General features: G+C 47.4%; 1 protein-coding gene across 7 annotated transcripts in view; it reads right to left on the reverse strand.

Moving 5' to 3' along the window:
* CPPED1 (calcineurin like phosphoesterase domain containing 1) overlaps positions 1-20,739 on the reverse strand; it is a 97,981-nt gene that overhangs the window by 63,113 nt on the left and 14,129 nt on the right. For 5 of the 7 annotated variants that reach the window (XM_079121423.1, XM_079121417.1, XM_079121418.1 and 2 more), the window contains exon 2: positions 17,709-17,927. In XM_079121423.1, the coding sequence (XP_078977549.1) occupies positions 17,709-17,927 (219 nt within the window). Of the gene's footprint in view, positions 1-17,708; positions 17,928-20,739 lie in introns of those variants that run through there. The other 2 variants (XM_079121421.1, XM_079121422.1) reach the window with 2 other exon arrangements.

Here is a 20,739-nt window from a genome sequence, read left to right on the forward strand (position 1 = left end):
AGTCCAATCTCCTTTCTTCGAAGTCCCCTTCCCAGGATCCCCAGGGCCCCGTCCTGTCCCAACAGCAGGGCTAGCTTGAGCATCCTTCCTGCCCTCCTCAGGAACTCCCAGGACCCCCTGCTGGGTCCTCCCCCCCCCCCACCCCCGTGGGACTCCTTCTCCTCCCTGCCTACTGGGAACTCCAGCTCCATGGTGACCAATCCAGGAAGAGACAGTCTCTCTCCAGCTTCCTGGGGTAGAGGGCGTAGAACCTGGATCAGTACAACAACCGAAAGGCCCCCAACGAGCTCTGGGTGGCTGAAAGGATACCTCCGCCATCGCATGCTGACAAGGTGGCCTTTCGGGTCTCTGCAGCTTCCTCTGGCTGCTAGCCCTCTGAGGATCCCCAGGGACTGACTTTTCTTTGAATGGCACAGTAGTGTTCAGGCTCCACACCATAACTCAGGAAGGGACAGCCACACTTGGGGACACTGTGGCCCTTGAACCCACCTGTCCCAAGTCTGTTCCAGTCTCTGTTTAATAGCCAAGGAGAGGGTGAACACTGATCCTAAAGCTGGCCCATCTCTACATCATTTGGACAAGATGTTTTCCAGCCAAGCCAAAGCCAGATGGAGCCCTCCAAGTTCAAGGCGACGCTAATGAGCTGCTGCCTGCTGGACGTGGGTCCACTGCAGTGAGCACAGACGCGGGCTCTCTTCCCCTAGAGGTGGCCCCTCCACCCCACAGCAGTCACATCAGGTGCACTGAGAAGGGCACAACTTCTAAACCCCACGTACACAGATCTGATGGAACAAACGGAAGGGTGAGTGCACCTCACAAGCAGACATCCCCCCACGAAAGGAGTCACTGCAGAGCTGCTCCAGGGTCCTCTGGCACATTTTATTTAAAAAAATCTAATTTCACAGCAGCTCTTCCACTGCTGAGGAAGAGGCCAAAGGGGAGTATGCCAGGTTTCCTTTGACTCCACCATGGACCAAATTGAAGAAAATATCAAAGTGTGGCAGGGGAAGGTGGGTGGAACTCGCGTGCACCTGTGCTGGCAGGCAGAAGCAAGCAGTAAGGCACACTCAACCTGGACAAGCACTTCTTCTCCTGGGTGGGAAGCAGCAAAAATGGGGTCAAATGGCCTCCAGAGGGGCTCCCGTGGCTGGGAATTGTAACTTCTATGACTGCCGCACCACAACGTGCATGCGTTAATCACTGGCATTCTTTAGGGTGACCCTCTTGCAAGCTTTTCAGCACCTATGTTTGCTTGTCTACTTGTTAGGATGCTAGAACATAAAATTAATACTTTGGAAAAGGCCAGTATCCATACAGTGTTAACTGCCTTATTTGTTTTATCATGTGAAAACAGCTAGACATTTCCAGCAAATCTAGAAGACACAACAGTGTGACATAAAACTCAGGTTAAGTGACACACAGTTGGCCCTCCACACCTGAGGGTTTAGCATCCAGAGTCAACCAAACGTGGATAAAAATATTTTTTAAAGAACCTGTGTCTTTACTGAAAATGTACAGACATCTTTTTTTGTCATTATCCCTTAAACGCTACAGTATAGCAAATATTTACAGAGCACTCACATTGTATGACGAGTAAAAAGAACCATTTAAAATAAATGGGAGGGTGTGCATGGGTTACATGCAAATAACGCACATTCTCATATAAGAATCTTGAGCATCTGTGGGGGTCCTAGAGCCAACCCCCCACGAAGGAGTGCCTTGGACACTGAGTGAAATCTGCGCGGGGGCAGGTGGGAGGGTAGGCTGGGAGGAGGGATCTAGGAGGGTCCTCAGGAAGCAGAAAGTGGCTCTGCTCCTGAGCAGTTAAACCAAATGCAGGGCCAGGGCCACAGGACTTGCCCCTTGGGAAGGCACGCTGTCTACACTGAGAAGCTGTGGCACAAACAGCTACTGTTCTAAATATAAGTCCCAAACTGAAAAACACAGAGAAAATACTGCCAATTATAGGAGCAATTTATGGGCAGGGGTCGCCTCTCCCGCGGGCAGTTCTGGGCAGACTTCCCAGGGGAGGTGGCAGTGGACATGTGCTCATTAACGACAGGCAGTGATCAAGAACACCAGGAAGGCCAGCCAGCACACAATGAATCCGACAAAAGGGCACAATGGAGGGGACACAGGCAGGCAGAGCTCACAACTCAATCCTTGAGACCAATGGCCAAGTTCACTCCCAAAATCTGTCCCCATGTTCCCACAGAGTGCTGAACACTCATGTTGAATGACTATCAACTATTTCCACGTTTCACCTCTAAAACCGTTAGGTTTGATTCCCCCCAAAAACATTTCCCTCCACAAACCATGATGCAGGGGCAGCAGGGCCCTGTGACATACACCAGGGTCTCCCCAGGACTGTCCCCAGTGAGCCAGGTGGATGGCTGCCCACACCTGGAGTGGACAGAATGCTGAAGAGCAGCCACCAACATTCCTGCCTGATGTGAAGCAGCTGCCTCCAGGCCTGCCCACCTGAACCACAAAGGACCTCACACAGCTGGACGCCTCCACTGGCTTCCCTCCGAACATCTGGTGTTTGATAGCCTCATGTCCTGGGCTTGGACACCCCACAGAGATCCTGCTGGCACCTCGTGGGACTGTGCTGGGGAAACTGCAAAGCCAAGACAGCCATGCTAGACAAGACCCTCTACTCTACCTGCCCAGTTTCTCCCCTCTGGGGCCTCTGCAGCAAAGGGGCGAGAAAAACATCTGCATCCACGATGGGCTTCATTCCTTCCAGATGAGCTGCCAAACCAGTCCTAATGGCAACCTTTCAAAAGAGGCATGAGTCCCCCTCACGCGCTGCCAGATGACATCAGACTAAACACTGTGCGGTCATTTACAGTAGACAGTGGTGTGTCAGAGCATCTGGATGAAAAGACCATGTTTCCAATAGCTCGTGGGCTAGCTAGGACTGCTCTTCACAGCAGAATGCCCGGCAGCAGGACTGAGCGCGGTCCTCGGGCGAGCTGAGCAGATATCCACCCTCTCCACCGGGTATCGAGCCTGTCACTGTTTCTTCACGCGGCCCTCAGAGGATCCGGATGAGAACTGGAGAGTCGAGGAGGAGCTCCTTTTATCCTTCACACTTTTCTGCTTCATGTACTAGGGTCCAGCATGGTATTGAATGAAGAGAAAGGAAAACGATGACATCACCCCATTACAGCTAGCACCTGCGTCCGTCATGGGTCCCGTAGTGTGACCCTGTCAATCCTCTAACAACCCAGGAGGGCTACAGCATCACCCTGGCTTGCAGGCAAGGAATAGAAGCTCAGCGAGGTCCAGGAACCTGCCCGTGGCAACTGGCTCCTACATGACACTCAGTTTTAATCACAGGTCCACCTGTGACTCATCAGGCATGGTAGTTAGTACTTGGGATGCTCCGGGCTGGGCTGGGTCCCACCACTGCGCCCCTGAGCACATCAGGAGCCACGTGGGCCTCGCATCTCCCATTGCTCGTCAGCCGCCTGCTAACGGAGGTGTCACGGTCCATGCTCTATCAACTCCCGCGCCTGAGGCCTCGGGTTCATCAGTCCCTTCTCTGACTCTAAAACCCAGACTCTCAAACACCTGACCACGCACCTGAGGCTAACAGCAGAGGTGACAACCTGAGCTTGCGCCATGTTAACGGTGTGCACCAATTAGACGGTCCACAGACGGAATCGTTAACAACTGGTCCTTGTGGAGAATCTTCAAGAAGGCAGGAGTTGAAGCGCGATGGGAGGACCATGATGGCGTGACTACGGAAACCACCATGGCGGGGTGAGAGGCGAGGACATCTGAGCCACCACTTACCCACACTAACCGTGTCCATCCCCACAGCAAGCCTCTAAAGGGGGGCTGCTATCAGCCTCCTTTTACAGAGGAGGAGGCCCGAGGTCTCGGGGCCACTCCAGGATCGGGATGAACACCATGTCCCCACCTCGACCTGTCTCTCTGGAAATGCCAAAGGAAAGGAACACAGGGGCTTGACAGTGAGGCTCTGACAGGCCAAGGGCCTGAGGGGGACAGGTCGGGTTTGAGTATGGAGGAAAGATGGCCCAGGTATGAATTCAAAAGTGTCACGCCTATGTGATCCTAGAGTAAATGTGGCCCTATGGTGTGATCTAGGGAGCCGCTGGAGACCTGGCTGTGGCAGTTTCCACCAGTCACATTCTTTGTTGCAAACAAGAGAAGCAGGATAGTTAAAGCAGAGAGATGATTTATTAAGGATATTAGGTACCTGTGAGTCTTGAAGAAAGCCAGAGAACTGGGATCTGAGGTGAAGAGGTCTGAGGCAGGCAGCCCCCTAATCACCTCTAAAACTGTCCCCAAGGAGAAACACATACCTGGGCACAGAGCCCTGGCGTGTCCCACTGACCCCGCTGGAGGCAGGTGCTGGATCTAACCCTGGCCTGAACAGTGGATGTAGTTAGCACCTTCCTCCAGGAAGCAGGTGGATCCTGTCCCCTCCTTAGTGCCACAGAGGAGGAATCAGATCCTGTTTGCGTAGGTCTGGGTGGTTGAAGCCAGGGCACATACAGGAATCCCAGCTGCGAGGAGGCTGGAGAGCCTCAGGGCACCTGGCTCCCATCACAGTGGGTGTCTGCCTCCTGCCCAGGTACATCCTGAAGGAACTTCCCAAATGTCAGAGCAATAACAGGTACTGGAAGGTCAGGAAAACCAATGTCCACAGCAAGTGTCCAGTTCTGTCTTTTCTAAATAAATACATGCTAAATTTGTATTTCATAGGTAACATAAACAATTTTATATGCCCCAAAATGAACAGAGAATCTACGAGGACAATGCTGAGGTTTGGGGTGGGATGCCACTTCCGTCCTCCCTAGGTTGAGGACTGCTACGCTGATGTGCTGTTTATCACACTGCCATCAGCAGGCCTGGGCACTGAAAGCAACGAAACTGCCTTCCACTGATAAGTGCCACCAACCTCCCGCACCACATGCCTAGTGTTTAGGGATCTCTAGATGGGAGACACTGGGGAATGTTTTTAATTTACTGATAAGTAAAATTTTAAGATGTGCCAGCTTTGAGTACTGCTGCCCTGATCTATTAAACAAAGAGCAGAATTCCCATGCCAGTGTCTTCCTATTAACCTGCACCTGCCAGTGCCGACATGGCCCAGGGCTGGCAGGAGGCCCAGACTGTGACCATGCACCTATTTCCTCTTGCACACGTGGCTCTGGCCCCTGTAGATGGACAGGAAGATCATTTTGCACAGGATCCAAAAGGGCATCTAGGGCTGGCTATCACTGATGCCCATGGGGAGCACCGGTCCTCGCTCCTCAACGCTCTTCGATGGTTTTTCCTGCAGCCTTGGCCCAGCTGGGGCAGCAGACAAGGACTCGCCCTAGGCTGGCTGTGACTCAGTAAAGCAGGTAGAGTGGTCCAGGGAAAGGAGCCCAAGTCCTGAGCAGCTGAGCTGAATGGGAGCAGGGGCCCCAGCCTGTTATGTGCTCCTTCCTTCTGTCCACAGCTGTGTGGGGCTGAAGAAGGTGGTGAAGAAAATGGGTCTGCAGTTCCCTTTGGGTTGATGAAAGTGTTCTAATATTGATTGTGCTGATGGTTTCACAGCTCTGTGAATATGCCAAAAAGTAGTCGATTTAAAATGGATGAATGGTACCATGTGGGACATACATATGGATAAAGCCATTATTAAAAGTAAAACAGAAGTAATTGTAACTAGGGGCATTAAATGCCACCCAGTAATCTAAGCACTCTTATAGACTAGCTCATTTAATTCTTGAGAGAGACTTGTAGAGTTGGTGCCATAATCATCCACACATCACAGATAGGCAACTCAGCTAAGGAGAGACTGGGTAGCTTGCCCAGGTTACATGCTGAGTCAACGAGAGCTCCGAGACTTGAATTGAAGCCACGTGACCTCACAGCCATCTTCTTAACTGCTGGACATTTGCAGGTGTGGGCTCAAGGAGGCACCCTGTAGCACTGGTCATGGCAGGCCACTGGACACAACCTAAGTGTCCACCAGATGGGGACTGTTTAAATACGTGCTGGTGTCTCATCCCCTGGAAAGAGCAAAACACATTTGCACATGCTGCTATGGAAAGGAGACAACAAAAACTGTGTCTCTTTTGTTCCTGTTTGCATTTTTTAAAATATTAAAAGCTATATATGTAAGTGCAGGCAAGCATGACAATTTCTATCACTTTTTCACGAATGCAGTTGACCTGAGAAGCAGCAGGTCAATGGTGATGGAAGCATTAGGTTTTTCTCTGGATACCTTTTAATACTACCTGATTTGATTTTTTAAACCACGAGCAAAGTAGGACCTTCCCATCCCACTTCAGTTTCAAGGAAGCCTTCTCTAGCTTACCTACCAGATCGGGGCTTTGGACCGAATCCCCTCTGTCTCATTTTATTGGTGCATCCTTAGGTTTCATGTCTCCATCCCTGACTGGCCTGAAAGATTCCTGAGGACAGATGCTGGGCTTGTTTTTTGCTAAACAATGCCAAGCATGTAAGTAGAACGTTGATACATATTTGGTTTTATTAGAAAAACAAATAAATGAATGAATTAAAGTCTTATGACTTCGACTGCCACCAGTCAAGGACTGGGGAACAGGAGGTCCCTCCCAGGAAGCTGTACTCTGTGACAGGAGCTGTGACCCACTAGCACTGGGACTGGTAGTACAAGCTGCCATGTGTGGAACTTAAGAAGGTGATTTATTCCTTCAATTAAACACATTTACTTTCATCTAGTCCCAGAGAATTTAGAAAGCCATAATCCCTTCCATCTCTAATGCTTTCATTATCTTTTCTTAATTAATTGAGGTGTGTAAATTCATTGATCTAAAACTTTGCAGCATAAACATCACTCACAGTGATCTTGTGCTACACCACTAACAGATCAGACTTAATCAGGTTCTACCAGTTTGCAAATTATACATGTTATTAGACAAGATTCATTTAATTTCGCATCTAAAAACTACAGCTTATTATACTGACTGCTCCCAGACATTTATAGCAACTCACTGTTGAATATATACTATTAACCAACTTAGGATACAATTAATAAAATGAATTTAGCTGTCTGACATGATAGGTGGCTTTGGTATAATCCAAATGTGCTTTAATGTGCTTTGGGGAAAAAAAAGAGAAAGATCAAGAAAGCTAAATTATCCAAGTGAAATTTCTAAAGTTGCCACCCTTTAGATCAATACAAAATTTCTTCACAAGAATATTTATAGATTACGACAGCAGTATTTTACCCAAATAACACATAAAAAAGAAAGGAATAATAAATTTTTCACACAAATCAAATCATATATACTGAACAGAAACTGCGACTGTTTTCCAATAAACTATTCAGGAACAGGAGGAACAATGCGAGTCTGAAACACAAAGACGAATTTCTAAACCTTGGAGAGGGGGTTCGGAAATAAGTCCCCAGCAGCCCCACATGTAAATGCTCCGTTCTCCAACCTCTCGTTACTTGTTTCATTTCATACTCTGATCACTTGATCAATTCCCTGATAAATGAACCCCTCTGGGATCATGCCCTTTTTTAGTACCTCATTTAGTGGTAGAAAACAGGCCCACCACAGAGGTGAAATGTTGCAGTTCCAGGAAACGAGGGCTTACAGCCAAAACGACAAAGGGCGACACCAGCTAAACACAGGCTGGAAGACACTGGCATTGCCAGCACCACGTCCATGTGCAGGGCCCCCCGAGGGACGCGGCATCGTTCACCCACCACACAAAACTCCGAGGATGGGTGGGTACGGGGAAGGTGCCAGGCTGCCCGGTGGCCTCTGCAGTCATGGTGGGCTATGAGAGGAAGCATCCCAGGCGGAGCAGAGAAGAGGGGTGTGCAGAGCATGAGCCCGTTTGCTCGGTGTTCCTCAGGGGCTCTCATCCTCTTGAGTCGTGGAGCCCTGTTATCAGGCAGGGTTCTCCAGAGAGCCGACAGGAGGCACACAGGTACGGAGGAGGAGGCTTATTATGGGAAACTGGCTCACAGAGCATGGAGGCCAAGAGGCCCCCCACCTGCGTCTGAAAGCTGGAGGCCACGGAGAGCTGGTGGTGGGACAGGTCTGAGTGGGACCACGTGTCCTGATGTCCAAGGGCAGGAGGAGGACACCTCAGCACACAGAGGAGGCGGTCTTCCCCTCTTCCCCTTTTTATTCTATCAGGCTCCTAAGGGGCTGGATGATGACCACCCACCTGGGGAAGGACAAGCTTCCTGACTCATTCCACAGACTCAAATGCTCATCTGTTCCAGAAACACCCCCACAGACACACCAAAAATAATGTTCACTGACTACCTGGGGACCACTTAGCCAGTGAAGTGGACACCTAAAATGACCATCACAGCGGTCTTAAAGGATCTGATGAAAACCACGGACCTTCTCCCCACCTCTTCCCTAAGGCACGGATGCAAACACCCTGAGCTTCACCCAGTTTTACAGGGTTCGCAGGCTGGATAAGGTCTACCCACAGACCCTGGACCCAGCTTAAGAAACCAGCTTCCCTAAAGCCCCCTTTGAGACACTGCATTACTTACAGCCTGAAGGAAATAGGCAAAAACGTTTTTTTAAATCTAATATTTTCTAGGAAAAGCTGGTTCCTCTCAGATACAGGTACAACTGTATTTCTCCAACAACTCTCTCTCTGACTAACCTTTCAACTTAACTGAATCCCACCAGGACTTACCCACCCATCTGTTTCTGCCTCTCATCTTGCCTTCCTATGTGAGCTTATATTTTCTTTGGTCCTGACTTAAATTTCTTACTTACATTTCTCTTCTGTATGCCTGTGTTCCTTTGAAACCTTCTCGAATGCTTCATGGAACAACAAGTAAGGCAAGGCTCTCTTGATTTGTAGGTTTTGATCCCAAGCTGGAAACCAGATAGAATGAGTATGGAAGCTTTTCTCCCCTTCATCAAAGGAACAGTTGTTGTATACACATGGAACTATTACTCAGTCACAAAAGAATGACTATGACTTTTGCTGATAAATGGATGGGTCGGAGACTATATGCTATGTGAGAGAAGCCAATCTCTAAAGAACTCAAAGGCCAAATATTCTCTCTGATATGCGGATGCTAAGGGGACGGGGAGATAGAAATTCAATAGATTAGATAAAGGGGAATGAAGGGAAGGGAGTGGGGACAGGAACAGGAGACAGTGGAATGCATCTGACACGACTTTCCTGTGTGCATACCTAAACATGCCACAGTGAAACACAACACCATGTACAACCACAAGACTGGGATCCTCATTAGAATAAGACATACTTCATGTTTATATACATGTTTCAAAATATACTCTGTCATGCATGACTAAAAGGAACAAATTTTAAAAAAGGACAGCAGTTAACTAGACCCTTTTATTTATCTTCAGTCATTTCTTTTCTTTAAATAACCAAATACATTATACTAGCTACGTGAAGTAGCTTTTTGGCCTTTAATTAACAGTAGAGCTTCTGCCACTGAGTTTGTACTTTGGCCAATCACAAGTGCAGGTGTCAGCTGTGAAGGGGCAGTTCTAGCCACTCACAGAGCAAGGAGACGGGCACATGTGCACACAGACATGAGCTCTTAGTTTGGGGGACATGGGGATAAGTGGTCTACCCTCTGAACTTGGATGGGGAAAAGAACCAGACTTCCACGACCTCTGACATCTATCACTTCCTTCGACTGAGGTTAGCAGACATTCACAGAGGTATCAAGACCCTGGGACTCTCACCAACAGAAATCGTAAGGACTCTTCCTATCGTATCATAGTTGCTGCAGGAAGCACAGCTCACTGCCATTCTGCCACCACGTAGTGATCAGCACTGCTGTCAGATTGACGGAGAAGCATGGATGTGACTCTATCAAATAATTTCTAAAATATTTTGGTGATGATTCCAATATTACTTGGTTTCCTTGGAAACCCTATACATTTTATTTTACACATTTAGAAACATCATTGTTTTAGTTGTTTTTTTTTTTTTTTGCTGCTGTGACTAAATGACCCACAGCACAACTGTAGAGGAGGAAGAGTTTGAGGGCTCAGGGTTTCAGAGGTCTCAACCCATAGACATTCCTCAGGGCTCCAGGTGAGACAGGAACAACATGGCAGGAGAGGGTGGCAGAGGGAGGTGGCTTACAACGTGGTCAGGAAGCAGAGTCTACTCACCAGATACAAATGTATATCCAGAGCCACGCCCTAGTGCCCACCTCCTCCAGCCACAGCCCACCACTCCAGTTACCACTCAGTTAAGCACCACCAGGGGATTTAATCACAATTGGGTTAAGATTCTGGAACCAATCATTTCTCCTGTGAACCTCCTTACACTGTCTCACATGTGAGCTCCTGGAGACACCTCCTGTCCAAGCCCTAACGGTCACTGTGATGTGGATCAGGACTTTTCCAACCTGCCAAAGGGTCCAAGGCACAGAACAAGTTAAGATGCCTTGACGCAGGCAGTGCTGCTCCTCTGCCACGTCACCAGGTGGCAGATGCTGGCAGGGGTGGAAGGAAGATCACACACCTAATCAGAAACAACTTCTCAAGTAATGCTCCAAGTTCCCTAATTAGTAATATTGGGTAAATTAGTTGGAACCACTTTTAATCAGCCTCGGCAGAGGGAGGTATTGTCACTGATTGCTCAGGTGCTTCCACGGCGCTCATAATGGATGTGAGGGGGCAAGGAGCCGCGGGCCTGGCTGATTGCTCCCAGGCGCCGCTCGCACTGGGCCGCACACAGTCTGCTGGAAGGACAGAGCAGACGGCCCATTCCCGAGCTTGGCGATACTCTGACTAAGGCGTCATATTCTTACACGCAAATAACTCCCTTTTTGTTTCTGTATATTAAACTGCACAGTAAATTTGCCTTTAAATCTTGGCATTTCTTGAAGCCTGGAGTAGGCACTTAAAAATAAAAACTCAAGGCTAATTACGCAGCTGAGGAAATGAATGTGAATTAACTGAGCTTTTGAAAAACAAAACAAACAACAAAAATCCCACTTCAATATGGACAAAAGGGCTTCCACTCAAGGGAAACTAGCTGCGACATGGTGGGAAGAACAGAACCTTATGGCTTGTGGGACAGGGACTGAGCCTGTCGTTGCTCAACAGAAATCACACAGGGGAGTGCCGGTCAGTCCCTGTCCCTGAGAGAGGTCCCCCTGGGAACCACAAAGCAAAGTGCCTAGTGTTCACTCTGTGCCAACAGGAGGGTGGATCCCAAACAAGACAACCCACTTCCAGCTCAGGCCTAAATAGACGCTCAGCTGGCTCTGCAAGAGCACATCTGAGGACACACAGCCACAGTCCTTAGGTTAACGCCACCCCAGTCATCTCAGGAATATCACTGCTCCTGGTTATGCCCAGGAGAGAGGATCAACCAGCTGGGAAATGCCCATCCACAGAACAAAGCAGTGATTAGAAGCTTGACATAAAGAGATTTTCCCAACAGATGAAAGGGGAAAGTAAACCACAGAACGATGTGTAGCGTATGATCACATTTACATTTAGGAAACAGTGTTTATGTGCGTGTGTGCTCGTAGCCATGGAGACCCCCCCAAACACACACACACACACAAACACAGAGCTTGGAGGAAGGTGAACTTGAAGAGGTTGGAGGGATGAGATAAGGCCCTTTTTTGGCCACAGTCTTAATCCTGGCTTTGGTTTTCAAAATGACGCCCCGAGGCTTCGCTTATCAGGGTCTGTCTTGTACCAGAACTCTGTGCATGTGTTTGTGCCTGCCTGGCCCGAGGAAAAGGAGCACCAACCTGCCTGGACTGTGTGAATCACAGGAAGACAAATGATCCCGTTCTCTGCCTGGAGCCCGGCACACTGAGGCAGTCCATCTTTGCTCAGTAGCTTTGTATCCCAATTCTATCCATTCATCACAGAGATATCCACATGGGGAAGGAGCCCTGATGCTCATTTAGCCTTGGATACTCCTATTCAAACTGTGGCTCAGTCCTTTGCACCTAAAGTGAAGGTTACCGGATGAAATTTCACTTTTTCAGTTTCACTTGGGCCTTTTCCTGGTGGAAGAGCACCACTGCATTTGCTGATAGCTGTACTTCACATCCCCATAGTGACTGCCACTCAACCACCACCCCTCTGATTGAGTGGCTTCATCTCCTCTCCAGCCTTCTCCAGCCGTATCTGCAGAAGCCCAGCCTTCCTCCACCTTGAAGTTAAGACTTCTCTACATAAGTGGATTATTCTGCCCGTATCTGTGGCAGACATCGCTTTGTGCATGCACCCACTCCTCCAATGGTCAAAATCATTTCTGAATTCAGTTCCATTTTCATATTGAGTCACATGGGTTCCAACAGAAATGGTCCCAAAACGTCAGCCACAAGACATCTGGGACCATTTTAACTCTGAGACTAAAATGTGAACAGTGTGCAATGGATATGCAGAAGTACACTCAGGGATGGCATTAAATCAGAATGAGGAAAAGGCTCTGCTTCGAGTGATGAAAGGTTTTTCATCTAAAAAATCCCAAAGTATCAATTCTGCAGATCCATAAATTCTTATCCAAAATGCTCTGGGCCAGATCTCATTTGAAATCAGAGTTTTTTGAACTTTGGAATGGTAATACAGGGCCCAAAGTGTATATTAAATAACACCTTGAGTTGAGGATCAGGCAGCACTCTGTAATGGAGCCCAGAAATATTTTGCTAGCAAGACATAAGAATATCTCACTATTAGATAGAGACTATAAACAGACTCTATCAACTCAGCTGTTGTGCTGTCAACCAAGTAAGTTTCAAATTTAAGAAAAAAAAATCTTAATTTTCATAGCTTTCTGAATTTTGGAATGGCAGATAAGGGACTGTGTACATGCACCTGAACCAAATCAAAGATCTAGTTCTAGTTCCCTGAACATTACACATACAGATCCTTTAAACCATATATGTGTGCCTGTATTCCTGAACATTCTGCTACCATTCCTCTATTGACATTTTCTATAGGAGAGGGTATCCTGATTTAGTTATTCAAACTGTTAAAGAAGTAAAATAAAATCTACAAATTTAAAAGTATTTCCTTTGAAAGCTGAACATAAGACTAAAGATGTTTCTCTCGCTAAACTCCATTACCTTCACCTAAAGGGAATTTCATACACTACTGGCATACATACAGAAATTATAAATAATACACTGAAAAACAAAAACTACAGGGCCTGTGCATTTTAGGCTAGTAAGTGCTACGCTACAAGTTAGTTATTATCCACAAGATTCACCTGGGGATTTCATAAAGATGCTGATTCTGACCCGTGAGTTCCTGCTACTGCTCCTTTTGAGTAGTGAGGCTGCATGAGTTTTGGAAATAGATGAACCTGAGTCCACCACTTATGGGGCAAGTGGCCTGGGAAGGGTACTTTGCTGTCTGAGCAGGTTCCCCACTAGTTAAAATGCAAATGACGATAGTATCGCGGAAGACTGTGGTGCGTGGGCAAGTGAGCAGCATGGCCCCTGGGCTCCGTCCGTCCCATGCCTGTGGTGGGCCGAATGATGTCCCAGGATGTCGGTATCCCAGTTCCCAGAAGGCAAAAGGGATCTGCAGGTGTGATCAGGGATCTTGAGATGGACAGATTATCCTGGGCATTCTGGACAGGCCTAATGTGATCACCAGGATCAGGAGGGAAACTGGACAGTAAGAGCAATAAAGAGAGCGTGAGAGGATGGAGCAGAGGTCAAAGAGGAGAAGAGCCACAGAGTGCAGGCAGACTCTAGATGCTGGAACCCCAGGAGGAACATGGCCTGCGGCTACCTGAACTACAGGAGAGTAAATGAGTATTGTTTCAAGCCACTAATTCTATGGCAACTGGTTATAGTCGCTACCCCACCTACTGGAATAAGCTGACACAGGTTTGCCTCCCTCTGCAGAACAGAGGAGTTCCACATCATCATCAGACCCAGGTACCCAAGTGGAGGCTGGCACACAAAGACCTCTTCAGGGAGACTCCAGCCCATGTTGGATGCTGGGTTTGGTTACAGCATGTTTTAATGAACAGGGATGGACACGTGTGTTAGCAGCTAATGTCTGGGCTCTAGGAATCTCTTGCTCCCTGACTCTGCCAGCATATTCTGGTTTGTCAGCGCCACGTGGAATTGCTGGAACCTGATAAGGCTCCTGGGGACACCCTCAGTGAGACAATGCCTCAACGCCAGGGAACATGGACCACAGACCTCGGGCTTAAGAGTGAAGAGCTGAAAATCAAAGAGCTCCTTATTTGTACAACTCTTCATTTGCTACCTTTAATATGGTTTAGCCCACACAGAAGCTTTATAAAATAAGAAAATACCTAGATAATACAAACGGAGTCTGCAGAAGGAAGGCACATGTTCAAAACAAAATGGACTTTTCAAAATGAAGGTCATGTTTCTCAGGCATCTCCCTGGGGGCCCCCATACAGTTCTCCACCCCCCTTATCCCCACGCCCCTGCGCCCTTGTCAGACCCTAAGCTGCACAGGGCACCTGGTCTCTCACTGCCACCACTGTGTCCACAGCATCTAAGACTGCAATGGGCACTTTCTCTGCACACAATGAGTATTTGTGGTAAATGAATATTATGATGGATATTTATAATGGAAAAGCATACTATGACTTTCATTTTAAAAAACATTATTCTGAAAGTTCTTTTGCTTCATTTTCAACTTAAGTCTACTAGGCCCAAGACATTATTTATGGTGGAGTTAAAAGCACGCTTTCTGATTGTAGCTGCCTGTTAATATATGCATTTGATAATTAACAATGTGCTAAGCAGTCAAAGCCAATAATTACTTTTCTAGTATTTGCCCTGCGCACAAGCTAAATGAGAGGGAAGGCACTTATTGCATATTTTAAAAATGGTAAATAGTTTAGTAGTTTTAAAATGTTCTGTTTAATCTCAGACCACAATATTCAAAACAGTTAAAAGTCTTCTCACTGGCTCAGTTAAAACCCCACAAAACAGTTCAATCTTCAGAAGAAACTATGAATTCTGCTCCAACCAAAATGAACACAGAAAACATCTTCAAAAATTTGCCAGTTCATATTTACAAGGTCTTTTGACCAAGTGGTAGCATGGATCATAAAAAGCATGAGTTTAATTTACTTATGCTCAGTATATTCTTTTTAAGAAGCAATGTAATTGCATGGAAAGCTTTTATTTTAAATCTGATTTTGAAACATGACTGAATACATTAACATAAATCAGAACAAATCCGTAAACATCTACGAGAACATGTTAATGTAATTCCAGTGAATCTCGCAATATTCTGTTTTTAAAGAAAAAAAAAATCACTGGATGGAAAATGTCAACTTTAAATCTTATATTCAAGTGTGCAGCAGAAGCAGAAGTTGGTTCACCGTGTGATCCAGACTGACAGCACAAGCTGTCACGTATGGCCACATGACCCCAAGTCAGACCACTTGGAAGTAGCACTAGCCATTTGCTAACACATTCGTTTACCAGAGGAAATCCAGTCCCCTGCGACTTCTAACTCCTTCAGAGCCTGGGCACAGAGTCACTTTGGTCCTGCACAACTCTAGCACGCTGAGCTCTCAGCCATGCGTTGCCCAGGGTGCCCCATGGCCCGAGCTTACAAGCAGCTGAGATTTTACCTCTGCAAACTCAGGACCAACTTTGTGAATGCGTTTCTACACAGAGCTGGAGGGATGCTGACCTCTGCTGCTGAGGTATGACGCTGCTGTCCCAGACTGGCTCCCCACTGATAGAGGTTTCAAATTCTTGCTGCTTTGATGGGTTCCTGGCTCAGAAACTGAGGCCTTGAGGAGGGGAGGGGTGTGTCTGTGCTCCCCAGGGCCATCCGGGTGCTCCCAGGGATGAACAGAGCGGATGACGTGGGCACGCAGCACACGTGTGACTCCAAGCAAAATAAAATACAAGAGAATGAGGGGAGGTCCCAGGGCTCTCCTTGCTGACGTGCTCCCAGGACACTGGCAGAGCAATCTGGCTGCCCTGTCTCCACTCTCACTTCTTCACTCTGGCTTTTGTTCGGAGAGACAGGCTGCCAGACAGGTAAGCCTTGGAGAAGGATGAACAGACCCAGCTTCCTGCGGAGTACCTCAGACTCTAGGGAAGTCAGAAATCACAGCAGGACTCGGGTACTGAGGGTACAGGTCGAAGGGAAAGTCAGCCCCAAGTGAGGGTCCACAGCCACTGCTGTTTTTTGCCATGGTCTTCAGGTCCTCTCTGCTCCTCTAAGCAGAGACAGGGACACAGATAAGAGAGAGGCCCTGGGAGCCAGCTCTGCCTCCCTGTTGGACAGGGATACTTTTTTTTTAAAAATATTTTGTTTTAGTTGTAGGTGGAAACTATAATATAAAGCTGCTCCCCCGCCCTTTACTCTGCAGCTCCCCCTCCCATCTTACAACCTAGATCATCAGTCTGAACATCCTAGCTAGTCACTGGTTCACTAGTCAGCCTGCGAGCCCCCTTCTCAGCAACTGGCCTGATTGTTGTTAGCCCGTGAAATTCCAGTACTCAGGAGAAGCGCCTGCACCCTGCATTCTCCCTCTCCCTCTCTCTCTCCCAGCCGCCAGAGTGGATGCCCTGGTCGTCCGCCTAATAAACTCTCTAGTGTGAGTTCCCATGACCAGAGTGGCTTTCTGGGTGCTGTTGCTGGACCGTGACTCAGACTGGGCACCCAGAGTGCTTGCTCCCCTGGATTCAAGGGTCTGAGCTGCCTTGGGACCCAAACTGAGCCGCATTTTTCTTACAGAAACAATACCTTTCTTTTATTTTTACGTGGTGCTGAGGATCGAACCCAGGGTCTCATGCATGCTAGGGGAGCACTCTACCATGAGCCACAACTCCAACCCGGCAGGGACACTTTCTACTTGCTCACTGGGCTGCACTGCCTGGAGAGAAGGACATCAGAGCAGGAAGACAAAAAGGAAGGGAGCTCCCGAAGGCAGCTGCTGTTTTTGCATTCCCACATTTTGGTTTTCTATAGGGAAACAATCCTGCTCTTCAGACCACGTGATTGTAGTGGAGCTAACCTCACATCCTGGCTTCAGGGGGCCCCGTGAGCTAGATAAGTGAGGTCTGGGACTTGGACTGAACCACCAAAAATAAGGCACTTTCCACTGTTATTTCTGTAAAAAGGATATAAACCTAGAGCGCCCAAGAGCCACGACGCAGAGAAAACCTCCATTCAAATGAAGTCAACTCAGAAAAGCAGAGCTGGGTAATGGTGAGACCAAGCACAGACAACAACATTTCAGCCCCTAGATCCAGCCGTACCTGAAGCCCAGATCTGCCCCTGGAATTCATAGCCCCATGAAAGCAATGTGTACAACAAATTAAACTATTTTAGAATTAATTTTTCTAATTTGCAACTGTAAAAGCAACAACAAATACAGGAGAAATAAGAGTAAGAAGAGGAGAGAGAAAGCAGATCATGCTAAGGGATGTGATATATGGATACAGTTCAGGTTTGTCCCTGGAAATGTGGGAAAGTGACATGGGGTGGGAGGACCTATTAAGCTCAGGTCATCAGGACTATAGCTCTGCTTAATTACTGTGATCAATTTCACCAAATTCTAAATAAAAAAAAAAAAGTGTGCATTTTCTGATGTTCAATGATACTGTGCCAATCTTGAGAAAGAAGGGGCTGTTACCAAAGAGAGGTGCCTTTGGGGAAAATCACTTCTTTTCTTGCCCAGGTGTGGTCACGACTGGCTGGAGGCCAAACAGTCCCGGCGAGGACCCGTCTTACCTGGCATGGCATGGATGAGGTCACCACAAAGAACGAAGAATTTGGGCTTGGGGTTCAGCGTGTTGATGGCCTGAACAGCGTGCTCAGTGAGGCGGACCTCCTGCTCCCACTCGTCACCGCTGCTGTCGCAGTCCCCGGTGGACCAGGCCTTCATCAGCCCAAACTGCGGGTCTGCACCCTGGATGAAGTAGAATGGGCCTTTCCACTCTCTTTCCTTTTCTTAAAAAAAGGGGGCGGGGGAGAAATGACATAAAATCTGTCAGTGAAGGCATCCAGGTTACCATGCAAGTGGATATGATATTTTTCTTAAATTAAATAGGTCATTTTAATAATCGGCTGTTCAAACATACTATTTTCCTGTCATGGTCTACAGGATTTTGATTTATACTAATTATGCCGGGGACCTGGTAATTCCCAAAGGTCACAGGAAGCCACGTGGACCGCTGCAGCCACGCAGCCAGGCAGCTTGCTGGAAAGCTGAACAGCCAAGTGAAGCACAGACCAGGGCAGCACCAAACAGACCCTGATGCTCCGTAGCAGGGTCCTAATTAGAACTGAAAACACCCTATGCTGAACGCTGCCAGCGTATTATATTTAAATTACTAGGTGAAGCGCTCGCGAATCTTTTCTGCCAGGCTTAATGGCACCATTTACGCTGTTTTGGGGATGTGACACAATTTTAATTACAGAACTTGGCACTCAAAGCTCTGGTTATCTGGTGGGAAATGTGGTGCCAGAAATGAAATCTTGAAATAAGTCAATGTGAAGAAAAGAAGAAGAAAAATCAATGCTAACATTTCAAAGGCAGCATGAGGTGGCCGTCAGCATGCTGAGGCTGGGTGTGGGGAAGGAAGGGATTTACTTTCTTTTTTTCCCAGCTTTATTGAGGTAAGATTGACAGGAAAAAAATGTACACATTTAAGATGCACAACATGATGTCCTGACCTACATACACACCATAAAAAGATCACCACAAAAATCTCATTAACATGTTCATTGACTCAGATTTCTTTTGTGTGGATGGTGAGAAAAACTAAGATCTACTCTGAGCGAGTTTTGAGTACATGATACATTATTATGAAACAGTCATCAAGCTTTACACTAGGTTCCTAGAAACTATTCATCTTTTAGATTTTTTTTAAATGACACATAAAAACTGTACATACTTATGGGTGCTGGGTGACATTTTGATACACATGTACACTGTAGAATGTTCAAATCAGGGTGAGCGCATCGATCTTCTCCAACATTTTGTCATTTCTTTATGGTGAAAATGTTCAAAATCCTTCCTTCTAGCTTGCTTCCTTATTGTTATCCACAGTCACCCTGCTGTGATGTATTTCTCTTATCTGCATTGGTACTGTTGACCCATCTCTGGAATGGGATTCTTAATGGTCTTGGAAAGGGCTCTCTCTTGGATGCCCTGAGCAGAAATCACCTGGATTGCTCTCCTAACTGGCTGTGCTAGGCTAGAGCTTTGGGGACCTGGAGTCTCCATCCTTATATACCACAACTGTCACCAGGACCTGCTTTTACATGGCTGGTGAGGTCACCAGTCATGCAAAAGTTTAACTTGTTTTCTTGTTTGTTTGGTTTTTTTCTTCTTTTTGTCCTGAGTCCTTCAAACAAAATCTTTGGTGCCAGATCAATGTCCAGGTGGGATCCAGGGATACAGCCCTGTCTGAGGAGCCTTGGTCTCCAGTTCCCTCCTTTGTCCTTTGAGGAAACTGAGGCCCAGAGAAGGGATGTGACTTTCCTGATGGCTCACGAGGCCTTAAAGGCTAGGACAAAACTACCCATGATCTTCATGCTGTTTTTTTTTTTTTTTTTTTTTCTTTTTTAATAAATTAATGTAGTCTATGCGTTAACTAAATAAATTGTATTTCCTTTGGAAGTCACAACAATGTTAGGGCTTCCCAATAGCTCCTTAGAATGATTTCATGACCACACATGTTTGATTCACACATATTTGTTAGTATACCAAAGGCCTAATGTTTGCCAGGCCCCAGATGAGGAGCTGGTGACACACGGGTGACCTGCACAGAGGCCCCAGCTTGCCTCTCTCTCCTGGGAGACAGCCAGTAATGAGGAAAGCTGCAGGAACAGCTCGGAGCGGCAAGGGCTGGTCTGGACTAGTGGACAGGGAAGGCTTCCCCAGGGCGGAGACTGCATTGCAACAAGAAGCCTTTCTAAGTGCCATGGCACCTTATCTCAGAGTGGGCCTCTGGCTTCAGCCCACCACTCTCTTCTTAATTCCGTTTTCAGAAGTTAAAAACACAAGTGAACAAAATTACCCTCATGCATCTTACAGAACAAATGGCACATGCACGTCAACACACCAGTCATCAGCCAAGGGCGTGGCTGTTCCACAGATCAGCGTGCAACCCAAAATGAAGGAAGGGTGTTCAGCGTGTGCAAAGGGCGGCAACATGGCACCACTGAAGGGTCCACGCATCCGTCCAGCCCTTATTGTGTGTGGTAGAGGGTCTAAGATGGTCCCCAGAGACCCCGCCTGGTGATATTCACATCCTTGTGTAATCCTTGAGTGTGGGCTGGACCTAGGGACCTGCTTCCCATAAACAAAATGCGGAGATGGGCTGTCCCTTCAAAGCAGGCTAAAGAAAGACCATGACCTTCCTCCCTCTGCCCTCCCTTTGGAGGTTACAAGCTGTCATGTTGTAAATGGTCCTATGAAGAGGCCATCATGGCAAAGAACAGAGGGACGCCTCTGGGCAACAGCCCATGAGGAACTGCATCCTGCCAACAACCGTGAGAACAAACTTGGAAGAGGGCCCTCCCTCACGGAATGGCAAGTTCAGATAAGACCAGAGCCTTTGGAGACGCGGGCAGAAGAACCCAGACTCCTGACAGAAACTGTGAGATGAAACAGGTCTGCTGTTTAAAGCTACTAAGTTTCAGAGTAAAGTGTTCCACAGCGATCAATACCTGTGAATCAGGTAGACGAGACAAAGGTTGAAGGGGTCAAGGAGGAGAGAGATTTCCACAAGAGTTGAGTGTGTTTCGCAAAACA

The sequence above is a fragment of the Sciurus vulgaris genome (genome assembly GCF_902686455.1).
Source record: "Sciurus vulgaris genome assembly, chromosome: 18".
Taxonomy (NCBI): Eukaryota; Metazoa; Chordata; class Mammalia; order Rodentia; family Sciuridae; genus Sciurus; species Sciurus vulgaris.